Raw genomic sequence first — 15,868 nt, 5'->3', positions numbered from 1 at the left:
ATGCTGGTGGCGGCGGCCGCCGAACGGAACAAGGAACCCATCCTGCGCGTGCTGCGGCAGTACGTGGACCCGGCCCAGCGTGGCGTCCGCGTGCTCGAGGTGGCCTCGGGCTCTGGCCAGCACACGGCCCACTTCGCGCGGGCCTTTCCCCACGCCGAGTGGCAGCCGTCCGACGTGGACCAGCGCTGCCTGGACAGGTACGGCGGGAAGCCGGGACCCCGGGGGTGAAAATGTGCCCCGTCCCGCAGCCCTGGATCCCCACGCTATTGTGATCCCTCTAAGCCTCCCCCCAGTAGGGTTGCAGAAACGGCTGCACAGGCCACCCCACCCACGGGCTGCCTTCCCGCAGCATCTTGGCCACCACTCAGGCCCAGGGACTGCCCAACGTGAAGGCCCCGCTGTACCTGGACGTGAGGTGGGATTGGGAGCAGTGGGGCGGGATCCTGCCGCAATCTCTGGACCTGCTACTCTGCATCAACATGAGCCACATCAGCCCCCTGAGCTGCACCGAGGTCTGTGGGACCGTGGGTGAGCTACCCAGGGGCCACCCACCTGCGCCGTGCGGCATTCCTTCCCCTGCACTGGGAGGGAGCGGGATGCCAGGTTTGCCCCGAATCAGAGACAGGGCACTCAGGCCCGGGGAGGTCAGGCTGAAATTCCAGTCCCGGGCCCAGGGCTCTTTTGGGCCCTGGGGAAGGCTCCTCACTGCTCTCCTGCTTCCCCCACTTCCTAGGGGCTCTTCAGAGCAGCAGGACACCTGCTCAAACGCAAGGCGCTCCTCATCACCTATGGGGTGAGTGCTCCTGCCTGAGACGGGCCTCTCCTGGCGGGACCACCCCAGCCGGCCTTGGTTGTCCCCGCCTTTCAGGACTCCTTTCTTTTCTCCGTATTTTCAGTTGCCCTTTTTCCCAGCTTCCCATTATCACTGAAACACACCCAGGCCCTCCCCTCTCCAACACTCCACTGTCATCTGCCAGTCTTTCTGCACCCCGTTGGCTCAGCAGCTGGTCCTCAGCTGTCCCCCTCTGGGAAGCAATGAGGGGTGTGTCCTTTCCATTCTGTGGGTGCCATCCTGCAAGTCTGCCCAGTGGATGACGGGATGGCTGAGCCTGTGGATAGCGGACAGAATTGTGTTCTCCGTCTCCACAGCCCTACGCCATCAATGGGAAGATTTCTCCCCAGAGTAACGTGGACTTTGACCTCAGCCTCAGATGCAGGTCAGAGCTGGGTGGGTAGGGGGTTTGGTTGCGGGGCAGGTGGGCTGGGTGACCCGCAGGCCGATTCCACCTCCTTCTCTCCTGCAGGAACCCAGAGTGGGGGCTGCGGGACACGGCCCTTCTGGAGAACCTGGGCCAAGCCAGCCAGCTGTTCCTGGAGAGGATGGTAGGTGGGGAGGACTGTGGTCACACGCAGCCTCCCTGGGGACCAGGAGCAGCTTCTCCAGCCAAAGTATCTCCCCCAGGTGGACATGCCAGCCAACAACAAGTGCCTAATTTTCCGGAAAGAGTAAACCCCTTCTCCGTCATGCCTGTGTTCCTGGGACAAACCCAGATCACCAGCCCCTACCACCCTGGGCCAGACTATGGGGACTGGCCCTCCCCAGACTGGGGATTCTTAGCCAGTGGCCACAGGGCTGCTAAGAGCCTGGGAATAAAGTGTTTCCTGCTGTCCCATTGCTGGTATCTGCCATGCCTCCTCCTGGGAGCACCCCTGCATGGTGCTGGGTGGGCAGGCTGTGTCTCCAAGGGTTCCATCCTGGGGACAAGAAGGGTCTGGCCTGTGGGTCAGGGCTTGGGGGCATCCTGGACTCTGCTGCTCCACTCGGGCAGAGAGGGGAGGGAGGGAGGAAGGACCCAGGAACTGCTGAGACAGGACTGAGCTGGCAGCCTGGCCCTCCAGCCGTGGGAGGTGGCACCCGCTTCAGAGGCTGGTCCTCACTGGTGCTCCCTGGTGACCTCAGACTGGAGCCAAATCCCCGTGTGGTGGCAGGACCCCCAGTACCGGCAGGCTATGAGGTCCAGGACGCTTTTATTCAGGCGGAGGGCGGGGAGGGCAGGCCGGGCCGGGAGTGGGTGGTTTGTGGGGAGGGCGGGGCGGGCCGGGTCGGCGGGCTAGTCTTGGAAGCGGTTAAGCAGCTCGCAGGCCTTCCTCTCTAGCAGCTCCGAGATCTTCTTGACGCGCTTCTCGCTGGCCGCGCGGACGTAGCTACCCGCGTCCAGCATGGCCACGCCGTCTCGCACCTCGCCCATGATGACCAGCGGGCTGTCGCCAGCCGTCACGTTGGGGCAGGGGCAGGCCCGGTCCATACCGCTCAGCGTCACCTCCAGGTACTTGGTGCCCAAGAGCCTGAGGCCCATCTTGTCATCCTTGAGCACGTCGTCCAGGGCCACGCGAGCGATGCCGCCGCCACCCGCCTCGGGCTCCTCCACCACCTCCGTGAGCCGCCCCACGATGGCGAAGTCGCTGCGGCACAGGCTGAGCGCCAGCTTGCTCCGGAGACGGCAGGCCCGGCAGGGCGGTGTCCGCGGTACGGGGCAGGCGTCCTCGCAGCTCTCGCGGCTCTCGAAGTTGTTGCCATTGCCCTCGCAGCCGCTGTACTCAAAGGGGTGGCACTGCTGTAGCAGCGGACTGTAGGCCCAGCGCGGCTCCCAGCCCTGGCAGGGGCCCTGCACGGCCGGCAGCACGCAGGCGTCCCTGGGGCCACGGGCGCAGGCCTGCTGGCACGCCTCGTAGGTCTCGAAGCCCTGGGCACCCCCGGCACAGCTGCCAACTGGGAAGGTCATGCAGCCGCCCCGCTGCGGGTCAAAGTGCCAGAGGACCTGGCCAGAGGGGGTGCCGACACAGGCCTGCGTGGTGGGCAGGCATTGGGCTGGGGCGGCAGCCACTGGGGCCCCGTCCTCGGCCGGCTCCCGCTGGACCACGGAGAGCGGGAAGTCGGCCCGCAGCAGGCCAGCAGCATTGCGTGCAGTGCACGTGTATAGGCCGGCGTCCTCCGGCCTGGCATTGTAAAGCACCAGCTGCCCGATGCTCGTGACCACCACGTTGCCATACATCTGGTCTGGCCGCATGATCAGGTTCTCCCGCTGGTCACTCTGCTTCTCCCAGGTCACAGCGGGTGGCGGGCGGCCACTGACGTCGCAGTGGAGGCTGGCTGTGCCCCCTACATACACTGCCTGTGGGGAGGGGCTGCTGTAGAGGGCAGGCGGCACCAGGGCATCCCCGGGTGTCGGGCGGGCGGTGGTCTCGGGGGGCCCGGGGCTGCTGGGTGGCCTGCTGAGGACATGCTTGCAGGGCACGACGTGCAGGCGGAGGCCACGCAGGCAGGCCTCGGCGTCCATGTAGCAGCGGTTGTAGTAGGTGAGGCCGTCCGAGGCGCAGGTGAAGCTGGGCTCCTTCTCACAACGGTCACGGCAGCGGCACACAGGCTGCCCATCCCAGATGTCGCAGTCGGAGCCCTGCTGTGGGCACATGAAGCCATCACATGAGGCCGCCAGCTTGGGTGTGGCCAGGCCGCTGTCAGGGAAGCGGGCTGCCACGCAGCTCTGCAGCCCACACACGTTGGTGCAGCACTTCTCAGTGGCAGCGCAGTCCTGCGGAGGGGGCGGGGGCGGACAGCTCAGCGGACACCCAAATACCCCTCCCCCTTCAGCCCTGCCCCAGCATGCCCAGCGAGGGCAGGGGTGAGTCCCCTGCTGCCTCTCCCTGAATCTGTTTCCTGTCTGGGAGCTGAGCAGGTTTGCAGGTTTGCTTTCCATCTGGACAATGAACAACTGTCTGGCGCACCCATCACATATGTCATCTCACTGGACCTCACGGAATCCTCAGACCCCTGGCCCCCAGAGCGGCTTTTTTTGTTATGCCATCATACACATGAGGACACTGAGGCTCGGGGAGGACGTAAAACGTGCTCAAGGCCACTGCAGTGGTGCAGGGCCGGGCTGCAAAGGCGGGACCTCCAAACAGGCTCCCGCCGCTCTGCCCCGCTGGACCTGAAAACAGCTAATTGCAGGGTGGGGGTGGGCAGGTCTGAGGAGTGAGAAGGGGGACTCCAGTTTTCAGACACATGAAGGCAAAGACTGGGGGTGGCCGTCCCCAGGGCCCCTCATACGGAGCACAGTGTGAAACCCCAGCAGAAGAGTGGGGAGCCCGAGGAGGAAGTGACTTCCAGGGTTGAGGGTCCCCTCTGCAGGCGAGGCCTGGGGCGTGGGGGGGTCCGGGCTTCTCCCATGCTGCCCAGGGGCCCCCAACGCACTCTGTCTCCCCCCAAGCTGGGCCAGTGGTGACAGTGCCTGTGCTCACCTGGTCTCTGACGCACTCACGCTCACAGGTGCTCTGGGCGTCCACCCACAGGTTGGGGCTGAGCTGGTTGGGGCACACACCCGGGTGGCTCCCGGGCTCCGGCGGCAGGCTGGCCCCCGCAGTCAGCCCAACCAGGAGCAACAGCAGCAGGAGTGGCCTCAGGGCCGGCATGGGGACCGAGGGACCAGGGGGTGGGGGGTGTGGCCGCTAGCCCCTCCTCAGACTCTGCCGATCCCCACTCCCTGCAGGCATCCACCCTCCCAGATCTGTGATCTGTGCCCCTGCCCTCTGCCCCTGGACTCCCCTCTGTCCCCCAAGGTCGGAGCTCACAGCAGACGCTCAAGTCTCAGGCTGGGTGGGTTCCGGGTCTCTCCGAGCTGAGTCTGTGCCTGTGGCACCGGCCCCTCCCCCTCCTGGCCACTCTGGTCAGCTCAGGGCAGGGGGCGGGGAGAGGAGAGGAAGGCTGGGGAGGGGCCAGCGCCCAGGAGCACAGAGACACTGGCCATGAGGGTCACCAAGGGGCGGAGAAGGGCGGCTCGGCCGGAGAGAGGAGGGGGAAACGCTGTAACCGGAGCCCCTCCTCCCTCCAGGCCCTGGGATCAAAGCTGCCCTGCAAGAGGGGGCAGGGCTGGCCAACCCCTCTGGCTCCCCCATCCAACCCAGGGCCTGGGTCTTCCCCAGAGCAGGCCAGGCTGGCCTGCCACCTGGTAGTCACTACATCCAGGCAAAGGTGCAGGGGCTCTTTGTGAAGCCCAGCAATGGTGGGGTTCTGTTCCCTTCCTAAGGAAGATGCCACAACCTTCCCCATACCCCTTCTCGAGGTCACACCGTGCCAGCAGGTCTTGGAGTCAAATCTAAACCCTTCCTGCTGGAGGTGAGGCCTTTGCAGCACAAAGGTACCTGATGGGCACGGCCTGGGGGAGGCTGAGGCATGGCACAACTTTGCATTTAGAGAGCCTGCTTCCCGCCCCTGCTGAAACCCAGGCACCTGTCTCCTGGTCCAGGCCCTTCCTCAAAGGGTTATGGTGGTTACCAAAAAAGTGGGGTACTAGAGCAGTGGGCAGGGAGGGAACGGTCTGTGTGAGCTGGCCGGCACAGGCGCCGGTCACAAGGACTGTGGACACTAGAGACGCGGTGAGGGTGTTTACTTGGACTGATCTGAATCTCAGCGGCTGTGTGTGGCCCTGCGTGGGGCAGCGCAGTCCTGAGAGAGACCAAGGGCATCTAAGAGCACCCTGAGAACAGCGTGTCCCAGGACAGCTTAAGGAACTGCAAGGACCCAAAGGTCTTCGCCTGCCCCTCCAGGCCCCTGTAACATTCAGGAAGGACGGAAGCTCCTCCTGGGCGTGGGGGCAGCGGGGAGATCAAACGCAGCCACTGCCAGAATGTGCTTTTCCCAGGGGTCTGGGGCCCCAGGAGTGCCTGCTCTGAGACTGGATGGGAGAGTGTCCTGCGACCCTGTGTCTGACTGGCTGACCTGAGAGGCAAGGTAATAAGAGCCTGGTTTGGTCCAAATGAGACCAAGAGACACCCCAGGTGTGGAGAACACCATGGATCCCCTGCCCTGTATAGCCACAGCCAGAGGCAGCGGTCTCTAAGCGTGGGGGCTACATTCAGAGCAATTGCCCCCCTAACCCCAGCCCCGCTGACCTCCAGGGCATCTGCCGCACCCCTGAGCTGAGCCCTACATACCCTTTTAAGTGGGTGGTTCTCCCACTGAGGGTGCTGGCCCCAAGGCCTGGGTTCTCAGTTGTGGTGAGTCTCGGGGGACAGTTCTTCTGGTCTGCCACCTGCTCAAGCAGCAGAGGGAACCTGGTAGGCCCTGCCCAGGGCACTAGTGAGGGCTCAGTATCCCAGGTTCCGGCCCCGGGGGCAGCAGGCAGTAGATGGTCCCAACGGCCATAGGTTGAACTACTGCACAGGCAGGAACAGCTGGGGAGAGCTGCTTCCAGGTCCACCTAGAAACGCAGGGAGGCCTGAAACCCTTCGGAGCTCAGCAAGGCAGTCATAGGGGATGGAGCAGGAACAAAGCAGCCCTCTGCAGTGCCACCCCTCCACCTGCCACTCAGCCCAGTGGGTTAAAGCGACTTTCATTCACTCACAACACAGCCTGGAAGCCAGAGCTGAATTATGTTTACTATACAAAGAAACTAGAACTGTCCAAAACGAGCCCAGGAATAGTGCAAGTGTGGACAGCAGCAAAGGGTAGTGTTGATATGGTGAATGCAGGATCGTCCGTTTCCTCAAAACAATGTCCAAACAAGGGGCTCCTGCTGGCAGGACAGGATGGGTGGGGCCTCCTCTGCCCACCCAACCCTGCTGGCAGCCAGGCCTCAGCCAGGATCCTGCTCACAGGCGCTGCAGCCCCTCCCCACCTCACCTCCCGTAACAGCAGCCCTCGGGGCACCCACCACAGAACAGTCCCGAGCAAGGGGGTCACAGGCCAGGGAGGGGCCCGTGGGCAGGAGGTAGAGTTGAGCACCAGTGACCTGTGGCCATGTCACCAGCCAGGTGGACGGAAGGAGGCCAGGCCTCCAGCTCAGGCTGGCCGGTGGGTCCTCGAGGCGGGGCTCAGCGTCCACCACTAAGAAACGGGTGAGAAAGGTTTTGGTGGCGTGTGACCTCACAGAGGGGTGAAACTGGGTGAGGAGCAGCTATGGGATCACACCCAAGGTCAGAAGACAGAAGCTGGCCAGAGAAGGGTCTAGACACCCCAGGAGGCAAGTGGGGCAGGCTCAGTCCAGACTTGCCCAGGGCCTGGTGGCCCCAGTGAGCACTGTCTACAAATAGCTCTGTGTCAACTCGGAGAGACGCTGAGCCGGTTTCATGCAGCAACAGATGTAAACGGAACTGAAGGTGCAGAATCACAGAAGGAGGGTTGATGGCCCCCACGTGGGGAGAGAGGGAGCTGGGGAGGGACGTGCGGGGTGCACCCCGCTTCCCCTTTTCCAAGCAACGTGGGAACCTGCGAGTCACCCCTGGCTCTGAACCCGTAACTCCATGACACACACGGATGTCATCCAGGAAGGCTGGCGGGAGCCCTGGAAACTGCAGCTCCACCACGCAGACTACTGGGGCCCGCACCCTCAGCACATGGCGGGCACACTGACCACCATGCTCAGAAAGGCCAATGCATGTAGCTGGGGAGTCCAAGATTGCTGCCCAAAGCTTCCACATGTTCTCCACTGGCCCCCACACAGCCCATAGCCCCATGTGAAGTGTTATCTGAATTCAAATTCAAGCCTTGATGGTGGATTCTTTCCCATCTTTGCCTCAAACACCTCCTTTCTCCCAATGTCCCAAAGCTCGTCCCCTCAGCTGTCATGGGCTCACCGCGTGGTTGCACAGAGGCTTCCCTGCTGGTCCTTTAAAAATGTACAAAAGGGGTGAACCATCTTTTACATAAATAAGAAAGGGAACCTGGTCTCCCAGTCCCCAGGGACAGCCCCCTCAAGGCTGGGGCCAGGCAGAGCCACCTCCGGGGGTCTTCGCGGCCACACCTCGGGGTCCTGGGCATGATCCGCCACCATCCCAGCAGCATGGCCCTCCACTGTCCCGTGGAGCTGGTCTGGCTGAGACCACCAGCCTACTAGGGGCATCCCCACGCTTCCCAGGAGGGACTGTGTGGCCAAAGTTTTCCCTGCACACAGCGCTGGGCCCAGCGCCCAGCCGGGAGCACTCCCCAAGCGTGAGCCCTCCCAGAGTGCATCTGGATGGGCACGGCCTGCCGAGCTAGGAGATCTTGCAGTTGCTCCGTGAGCAGTTCTGGGGTGGGCTCTGGGGTGGTCGGATGGACTTGGACCGCTTGAGGCTGTTGCCCTTGCTGCCGCCGCCCCCTGCTCCAGTAGCCAGTGAGTAGGAGCGCCCATGCATCATAACAGCGTTCATGCCATTGGCCATCGAGAAGGACTTGAGGTGGCTCTTGATGGTGACAGGAAGCGGGAGCTTGTCGATGAGGTGCACGGGGGTGCAGGAAACGATGGCCCGGCAGCAGAGGTCCTGCAGACTGAACACTGCAGGTGGGGGTCAGAAGATGGGGGCGCGGGGTCAGACCGTGGGGAGGGGGATCAGACCATGGGCAGGTCGGTGTGAGGCGCAGGGAAATCTCGGTGGCCAGTGGCAATCTCGCCAGCAGGTAAGCGCAAGTGACGCCTAGAAGGGGCTGGGGACTGGGGAGGTCTGCAAAGCTCCCAGGGTTCCTGAACCAGAACACCCCCGGACCCTGCCCCTGCCCCAGGCATGCAGAGAGCAGCCACTGGATGCCCTGCTCCCGTTTCATCCCCGGAGCCACGGCACACCGAGAGATGCCCTGGGAGACCCTGCAGGGCTCCGCGGCTAGACCTCCAGCCCCTCAGCCTGGGCGGCTACTGAGCTTCCCTGGCTGCCTTGGCAGCTCTGCTCTGGTGGGACTGCTGAGTCCAAGGGCCTGGGAGGCGGAGCCTGGAACCTGTCTGCCTGCTGGGGGTGGGACAGGTCAGTCACGGCCCCTGCCCTCCTGCGCCACACCCCCGGCCCCACAACCAGCCCCGCTGGGCACACTCCTCACCTCGGTTGGGCCTCCAGATCTTCTCCATGCCGTGCCGCATAAGCACGATGCGGGACAGCTCAGTGAAGGACTCGATGACGTTGAAGTTGCACAGTGGGCTGACCTCGAAGAAGGTCATGCAGTTCTTCTCTGCGTAGGCACGCGCCTGCTCTGTCGGGACTTGCCGCTTGAAGGCCAGGTGCAGCCGGTTCCCAACCAGGATCCGGGGGACCCCGGGTGCGTGCTAGGTAGCGCACAGGACTCAGCAGAGGCACGAACGTGGGACGCCCCCTCTCTGTGCTGCCCCCCCCGGGGGCCCTCTCTCGCTTCTGTGATGAGGTGGGGCTCCTTGGGGCACAGGACCCCACTGGGAGAGTGCCATAGCAGCCAGTGCATGAGAAGATGCAGAGCCGGGGCACAGGAGGGGCTGAAAATGGGGGTAACAGAGTCTCCTCATGGGGGATGGGAGCGCACATGCTGGGGAGGGGGTGACCCTGGAAGGGGGTGTCCACAGGAGCACACCTACCTCATCGATCTCCTTGATCCACCGGTCAATGCCGTCGAAGGACCAGCGGTTGGTGATGTCATACACCAGAAGGATCCCCTGCAAGGGAAACGCGGGCATTACGAGGCCCAGGGGCCGCCCGGATGAAAGGGGTCTTCTTCAGGCTTGGCCCTACACCGCTCCCTCCCAGCACAGGCAGGGCCAGGGACACTGGGGCACCAGCCAGACAGCTGTCTGGTGGACCATACAGTTTACTCAACAGGTGGCATCGTGGGAAATGTGCTTTGAGCTTTCCTCTTTGCGTTTCAGGGCGGCTCTGTGCACAGGGCTCAGCTAGCCCTGTCCCCGTCTCCTCACCATGGCTTGGCCCTGTGGCCCTGGACGCTGTCCGTGTGTGGGGGCCGCCTGACTGTCAGGGATCTCGTGGACTCAATACTGCCTCCTCCCTCCCCTTGAGGACTCAGCTGGGGCAGAACTGGCATTTTTTCAGTGTCTTTCCTCCAAGCACGTTGTATTACCCTGTGATCATTTAAAAGTCACTCGACCTAAGACAGGTGCACACAGGACCACGTATGGTGAGGGGCTGTATCGCCACACTACCCAGCAGTGCATTCTTCCCGGGGGGGCACCGAGCAGAGGTGTTTCTGAGTTTTCCAACCCACACTTGCTGAGGACTCCAGTCACTCTGGCAGCTGCCCCCACAAGCCACACAGAGGATGTGCTGCAGGGACTTTCCTGTCACGTTCCTTAGAGACCAATTACTCCATCTGCCCAGCTCTCCTTGTCGTCTGTGCCTGGTACATCTCAGCGAGGACCTGTCACGAGCCTCAGGAAGGCAACTCCAGCAAGTGAGTGTGGCCCCCAAGCCCACTGCCTGTCTCTGGCCTTACATCCCACCCTGAAGCAGTCTCCGCCAGAACCCAACCCCAAGCAGGACTCACACCCCTCCCCACCCCAGGAAGTCTTCTTCATTCAGCCCACATCTCTATCACACACAGGGGAGGAGAAAAGTGCAGCTGAGATGGAAGGAACAGGGCACCCTCCATTTCAAAACGAGGAATTTTAAAGCCTTTCCCCTTAAAAATGTCCTTCAAATTCCAGAAGATGAGGTCCTGTTAAGACAAAGGTTGAGATTACTCGAACCTATCCTGGTGGCTCCTGCTCCCTGGATGGAAAGTCTTGCGCAGAGCAGGGCAGAGCTGCCTGCTAGGGAGGAATGCCAGGCCTGGAGGGGAATCGGTTGCTGTGGTGGTCGACAGAGTACACTGACAAGGAATTCATCCTGTTCCCAGGGGCACAGGGACCAAAGCCCTCTCCCGTGGTGTTGGGATGGGGGTAGAGCCACCCGCCTTCCAACTTGGAAACCCCCTTCTAAGAAATAATTGAGGACTTTATCTAAAGACCAGCCTTGCCAGATGCTCATCACGGCATTGCTCGTAAGACAAAGATCAGGAAACAAACTAAACATGCGGCCCCCAGGGCTGCTGAGCAGTCCAGCGAGGTGCAGACTCCCCTGGCAGGCAGGCAGGCGATGAAAGTAAGGATTCACTTGAGAGCACCCGTGCTGATCACATGCATAACAGACTGCAAGGTGACAAAAAGGGATCCCAGACGTTACATACAGGGCAGTTTTTAAAAAAATACAAGTATAAGGGCTTCCCTGGTGGCGCAGTGGTTAAGAATCCGCCTGCCAATGCAGGGGACACGGGTTCGAGCCCTGGTCCGGGAAGATCCCACATGCTGTTGAGCAACTAAGCCTGTGCGCCACAACTACTGAAGCCCGCCCGCCTAGAGCCTGTGCTCTGCAACAAGAGAAGCCACCACAATAAGAAGCCTGAGCCCCGCAACAAAGAGTAGCCTCCACTCACTGCAACTAGAGAAAGCCCGCGTGCAGCAGCGAAGACCCAATGCAGCCAAAAATTAAATAAATGAATAAATTAATTAATTAAAAAAATACAAGTATAAACACTCCACACACCACACAGAAAAGGTTTCCACAGACGTGACCACACATGGAAGGGCTGGACGGGGACTTATTTTCTTGCTTATGCTTCCTATGTAATGTTTATTAATTTTTTTATTTTTTGGATTCTACCATCTTTATTAACCTATCAATGTTACTTTTTTTTTTTTTTTGCTACGCGGGCCTCTCACTGCTGTGGCCTCTCCCGCCGCGGAGCACAGGCTCCGGACGCGCAGGCCCAGCGGCCATGGCTCACGGGCCCAGCCGCTCCGCGGCACGTGGGATCCTCCCAGACCGGGGCACGAACCCGCGTCCCCTGCACCGGCAGGCGGACTCTCAACCACTGCGCCACCAGGGAAGCCCCAATGTTACATTTTATACATAATATCTAGTTGTGTTCTCAAAGGGATCTACTTTAGGGGACTTCCCTGGCGGTCCAGTGGTTAAGACTCTGCACTTCCATTGCAGGGGGCATGGGTTCAATCTCTGGTCAGGGAACTAAGACCCCACATGCCGTGTGGTGGGGGGAAAAAGAAAAAAAGGATCTACTTTAGTACATTGTGTTAATAGTAAAAAGCCAAGTAAGATGGCTGAACTTCAACCTAGCATTTTTTTAAAAATAAATTTATTTATTTATTTATTATTTTTTGCTGCGTTGGCTCTTCGATGTTGCATGTGGGCTTTCTCCAGTTGTGGTGAGCGGGGGCTACTCTTCGTTGCGGTGCGCAGGCTTCTCATTGTGGTGGCTTCTCTTGTTTCGGAACACAGGCTCTAGGTGCGCGGGCGTCAGTAGTTGTGGCTCCTGGGCTCTAGAGTGCAGGCTCAGTAGTCCTGGTGCACGAGCTTAGTTGCTCCACGGCATGTGGGATCTTCCCAGACCAGGGCTCAAACCCGTGTCCCCTGCATTGGCAGGCGGATTCTTAACCACTGCGCCACCAGGGAAGTCCCCAACCTAGCATTTTAATATCCTCTGGACAAGGCAAGCTAGAAAAGTCAATCATTTTGTGCACATGTAAGAGTAGTGTTCCAAAATGACTAGGAAGCTGCTACTTTTAAGCAGGGGAGGAAAAAAACCTTTCATTTTGGTATTTTATTTCCCCAGCAAACTATACTTTCAATTAACAGCAACAATGATATCATAAAAAATACTCTGCTTTTAAAATTTCTGTACTTCAGTACGAATTAAAATAGTAGTATTGGAGTCTTTTGGGAGTGTAACTGAGCCTCTTTATCAATAACCCGGTCCAGGTTGGGTATAGCCCTAACAGAAGGGAGGATGGCTACGTGCATAAGGATTAGACCCACTTGGTACTTCCAGGAGGTAGAGTGAAACCTGATCTTGGTTGACAGGACCGGGGTTGGCTTGGAGCCATACTGGGTTGTAAGGCAGGGGCCACAGTGTAATTAGTGGGCTGTAAGTCTATGGAGGGTGGGTAACTGCTCGCCTGGTACTGCTGAGCCGGGTGAGCAGGCAAGTTACTGAGACTGACCAGAAAAGGCAGGAGCCGGTGCCTGAGAAGTTGGTTGCTGGCCATGTCTCTGGAACTGCTGAGGCTGTTGAGGTACATTTGACCGATACAGCCTGAATACTGAATACCATTCTGCTGTAGTGGCTGGGAGGTGCCTGTGGCTGCTGAGTGCCATGGCCGGCCTGCTGCAGGTACTGCTGGCACATCTGACCTTCACTCTGACCTGCTTGAGTCTGAGCTCCTGTACATGGTGGCTGCTGTGGCTGAATTCCTGGTGGGTAAGCTGCAGAGGAGGAAGCAATGCTGTTGCGAGTTCCTGAACAGTCTTCTTTCTGCAGGAGCACTGGGTGGCCCTGAAACCTGATCATCTGTTAAGCCGAACGCTGACAGGACATTTTTATTGATTTCACCTTGGTTTTTTTTTTTCCCTTAGATATTTATTTATTTGGCCACGCCGGGTCTTAGCTGTGGCATGCAGGATCTTCGTTGTGGCATGTGGGCTCTTAGTTCCCAACCAGGGATCGAACCTGGGCCCTCTGCATTGGGAGTGTGGAATCTTAACTCATTATGGACCGGAGGATTTTTGCAGAAACTAAACGCCTGTGGTTGGCAATTTTTAGTTTGGCCGGCCAAAAAGTTAGTTCTGTTATTTCACTAACACTTTGCAGGTTATCACATTCAATAGTTACACCTGACAAACCTGTAAAGTCCTCTAATTTTCGAGAAATGTTGTCTTCGATCCACTTTTCTGCAGAAGCAAAGGAGTTTCATTTTCACTTGCCGTAGCAGAATCAATCACTAAGGTTTTTTGTCTTTTTGTTGGTCTACTATTCACATTGTCTGAATCAGAACTATATTCTGAAGAACTATCATCTCCTGAGACACTAGTGCATATGTCGCTTGGACAATCAGAGAAAGCATCTGCATAAAATTCACCGAAATATTCTACTTCACTCAAAATTTCGCGATGCATCATTTTTGAAAATTTTACATTTATAATATACACAAGGTTGGAACAAAAACCTAATGGAGCAAAATGTGAATGATAACGACAATCGTTAAGTTGTATAATGAACCCATGATCAATTTTAAGCTCTAACAACTTTGCATGGTGATGTTAATTGTATCACTCTCTAAAAACATATTGATACATCTCCGGTCAATAATGTGTTAACTGCTTGACCACCAAGGGAGTCCCTCACCTTGGTTTTTGAAAGGATCAAAAGCTGACATACTTGCTGCCATAACCTGAGTAGACTGTTTTCCAGAAGAATCAGAAGCTTTTTTTTTTTTCGGTACGCGGGCCTCTCACTGTCGTGGCCTCTCCCGTTGTGGAGCACAGGCTCCAGACGCGCAGGCTCAGAAGCCATGGCTCACGGACCCAGCCGCTCCGCGGCATGTGGGATCTTCCCAGACCGGGGCACGAACCCGTGTCCCCTGCATCAGCAGGCGGACTCTCAACCACTGCGCCACCAGGGAAGCCCAGCAGGCTTTTTTTTTTTTAATGTCTTTTTCTAGCAGCAGGCTTTTCTTCCCTACCATTCACAGTATCATTTTCAGGAATGTTGGTGGACGGTCCTGGTTCTCCAGGTGGTTCCAAGCTATCCAATAAGTGATTCACTTTATTTAGAGGTTCCATCAGTTCTCGATGAAGATATTTCACCTGACTTGATTCAAGGGGTGTTGGTTGGCAGCTAACAAATAATGTCGGGTTCAGTATCCTACTACACTGAATTGCAAAGGAAAGGTCAGAACTATCAAAAACTGTTAACTCCATCTTCATGTTTATGTTTTATTGTAATTTCATCATCACTCAGAAGTTTTCCTCTGAAGAGTCGCTGCATCATTAGCACTAATTCATCATAAATATTATCTTCATTAAGAATGGGATTCGCTGAATATCCTCCCCAAGTTGAGCTTTAATGATTAGCTTCCCACTCAGATTCAACTGCCCAATCATGCTGGACTCCAGGATGTTCTATATATAAAAGTCTAGAGAAAGATGGTTTGTCCAGGTCACTGCTGCTGCCCCTCCACAGGTCTCTGCTGATCAGATCGGTGCGAGGCTGCCACTGCTGGACTCTGGGGCATTGGGGGAAGGCTGTGGTCACAGCCCACTTGGTTGTCCTCCCCAGGGCTGCTGCATCTTGCCGGCAGGCTCTCACGGGCCCTGGCCAATCACACAGACCCACCAAGCCTAGCGAAAGCTCGGGCCAGTACTGGCAGGTGGGGAAAGAAGAGGGGTGGGCCTAAAAGCTCAAGCAAATGAGGAGAAGCCCATTTCTTGGGTTCAGGCTTCAACTGCACCCTGAGGCTGTTGAGGAGCCTGCCCCTGGCTGTTTTCCCTGGCTGGCGCCAGCCTCTGCCCACCACCACCTAAGTCTGACAGGGCAGGGTGATGACAGAGAGGTCACAGGAGGAAGGACACAGAGCTGGTCACACTGCAGACGGGGACCAAAGTGATCATGGGCTTGGCAGGGAAAAACACCTAGGGTCGACCACAGGTGGGATAGTTGAGAAACCAAAATGAGGCTCCTGGTTACCAGGACCACCCTCTCAAAGGACTCCAGATCAGCTGTGTATCTCAAAGAGCCAGAGGAGGGGCAAAGAGATTCTCACTATATTTCTTTTCTTTTTTTTTTTTGCTTAGCTTTTTAAAAGTTAGTAAGTACTCTAGGGTATAAATAGAAGCTCTGGTCCCTTAACCCGCCCAGAAATCACCTGTCTTTCAAGCATCTCCCAGGCGTTTCCTAACCCGGACTGGGTCATGGTGCAAACCGCCTGGCACCCCCAGGGCCCTTCCCCCACAGCGGCCAGCACCTTATGCCAGGCTCATCAGCTAGCACTGCTGTTGGGTTTCAGGTAATGCACCTAATTTTATTACAAACATCAGCGATATAACTCGAGCTGTAAGAGAGAATCTGGATGTGTAGCTTGGGCCTAGGAGTGCACACCCTTATTGTTGCCAAGGTGATTTATTGAGCTTATACACCAAAAAACGCACAGGTTTTAGGTATGAACAGTTTGATGACTTTGGACAAATATATATACCTGTGCAATCACCACTCCAACTAGAGCACAGAGGTGCGGTTTTTAATTAAGTTAGT

At 57.9% G+C, this 15,868-nt stretch overlaps 3 protein-coding genes and 1 pseudogene across 5 annotated transcripts in view; 1 reads left to right on the top strand and 3 right to left on the bottom strand.

The window, feature by feature from the left end:
- On the top strand, window positions 1-1,671 carry METTL26 (methyltransferase like 26; the record flags this gene model as incomplete). Of its 2 annotated transcripts, XM_079719999.1 has the most annotated exons (6): window positions 1-197; window positions 350-512; window positions 734-793; window positions 1,150-1,217; window positions 1,305-1,383; window positions 1,463-1,671. In XM_079719999.1, 6 exons carry the CDS (start codon window positions 1-3, stop codon window positions 1,508-1,510), a joined length of 615 nt encoding a protein of 204 aa, XP_079576125.1. In that variant the 3' UTR covers window positions 1,511-1,671. The 2 variants fall into 2 exon arrangements, with proteins under 2 accessions (XP_079576125.1, XP_079576126.1); XM_079720000.1 differs by lacking the exon at window positions 734-793.
- Window positions 1,672-2,024: 353 nt separating this feature from the next.
- Window positions 2,025-4,470, bottom strand: WFIKKN1 (WAP, follistatin/kazal, immunoglobulin, kunitz and netrin domain containing 1; the record flags this gene model as incomplete). The annotated part of the gene is made up of 2 exons (XM_079719777.1): window positions 2,025-3,590; window positions 4,300-4,470. 2 exons carry the CDS (start codon window positions 4,468-4,470, stop codon window positions 2,112-2,114), a joined length of 1,650 nt encoding a protein of 549 aa, XP_079575903.1. The 3' UTR covers window positions 2,025-2,111.
- A 1,945-nt stretch (window positions 4,471-6,415) lies between these two features.
- The window catches only part of RAB40C (RAB40C, member RAS oncogene family), a 29,146-nt gene continuing 19,693 nt past the window's right edge, over window positions 6,416-15,868 (bottom strand). The window contains exons 4-6 of the mRNA XM_079718316.1: window positions 9,351-9,428; window positions 8,846-9,068; window positions 6,416-8,312 (exon numbers count right to left, since the gene is read on the bottom strand). Of these exons, the coding sequence (XP_079574442.1) occupies window positions 8,032-8,312; window positions 8,846-9,068; window positions 9,351-9,428 (582 nt within the window). The 3' untranslated portion in view covers window positions 6,416-8,031. The remainder of the gene's footprint in view (window positions 8,313-8,845; window positions 9,069-9,350; window positions 9,429-15,868) is intronic.
- LOC307062581 (protein TFG-like) lies at window positions 12,524-15,811 on the bottom strand (annotated as a pseudogene). The gene is made up of 3 exons: window positions 14,280-15,811; window positions 13,964-14,041; window positions 12,524-13,171 (listed from the first exon to the last, which is right to left on the bottom strand). The product of its transcript is annotated as a protein TFG-like (transcript).

Source organism: Hyperoodon ampullatus (assembly GCF_949752795.1).
Source record: "Hyperoodon ampullatus genome assembly, chromosome: 14".
Taxonomy (NCBI): domain Eukaryota; kingdom Metazoa; phylum Chordata; class Mammalia; order Artiodactyla; family Ziphiidae; genus Hyperoodon; species Hyperoodon ampullatus.
Note: the sequence above shows the minus strand (reverse complement) of the source record. Positions and strands in the feature narration are given on the sequence as shown.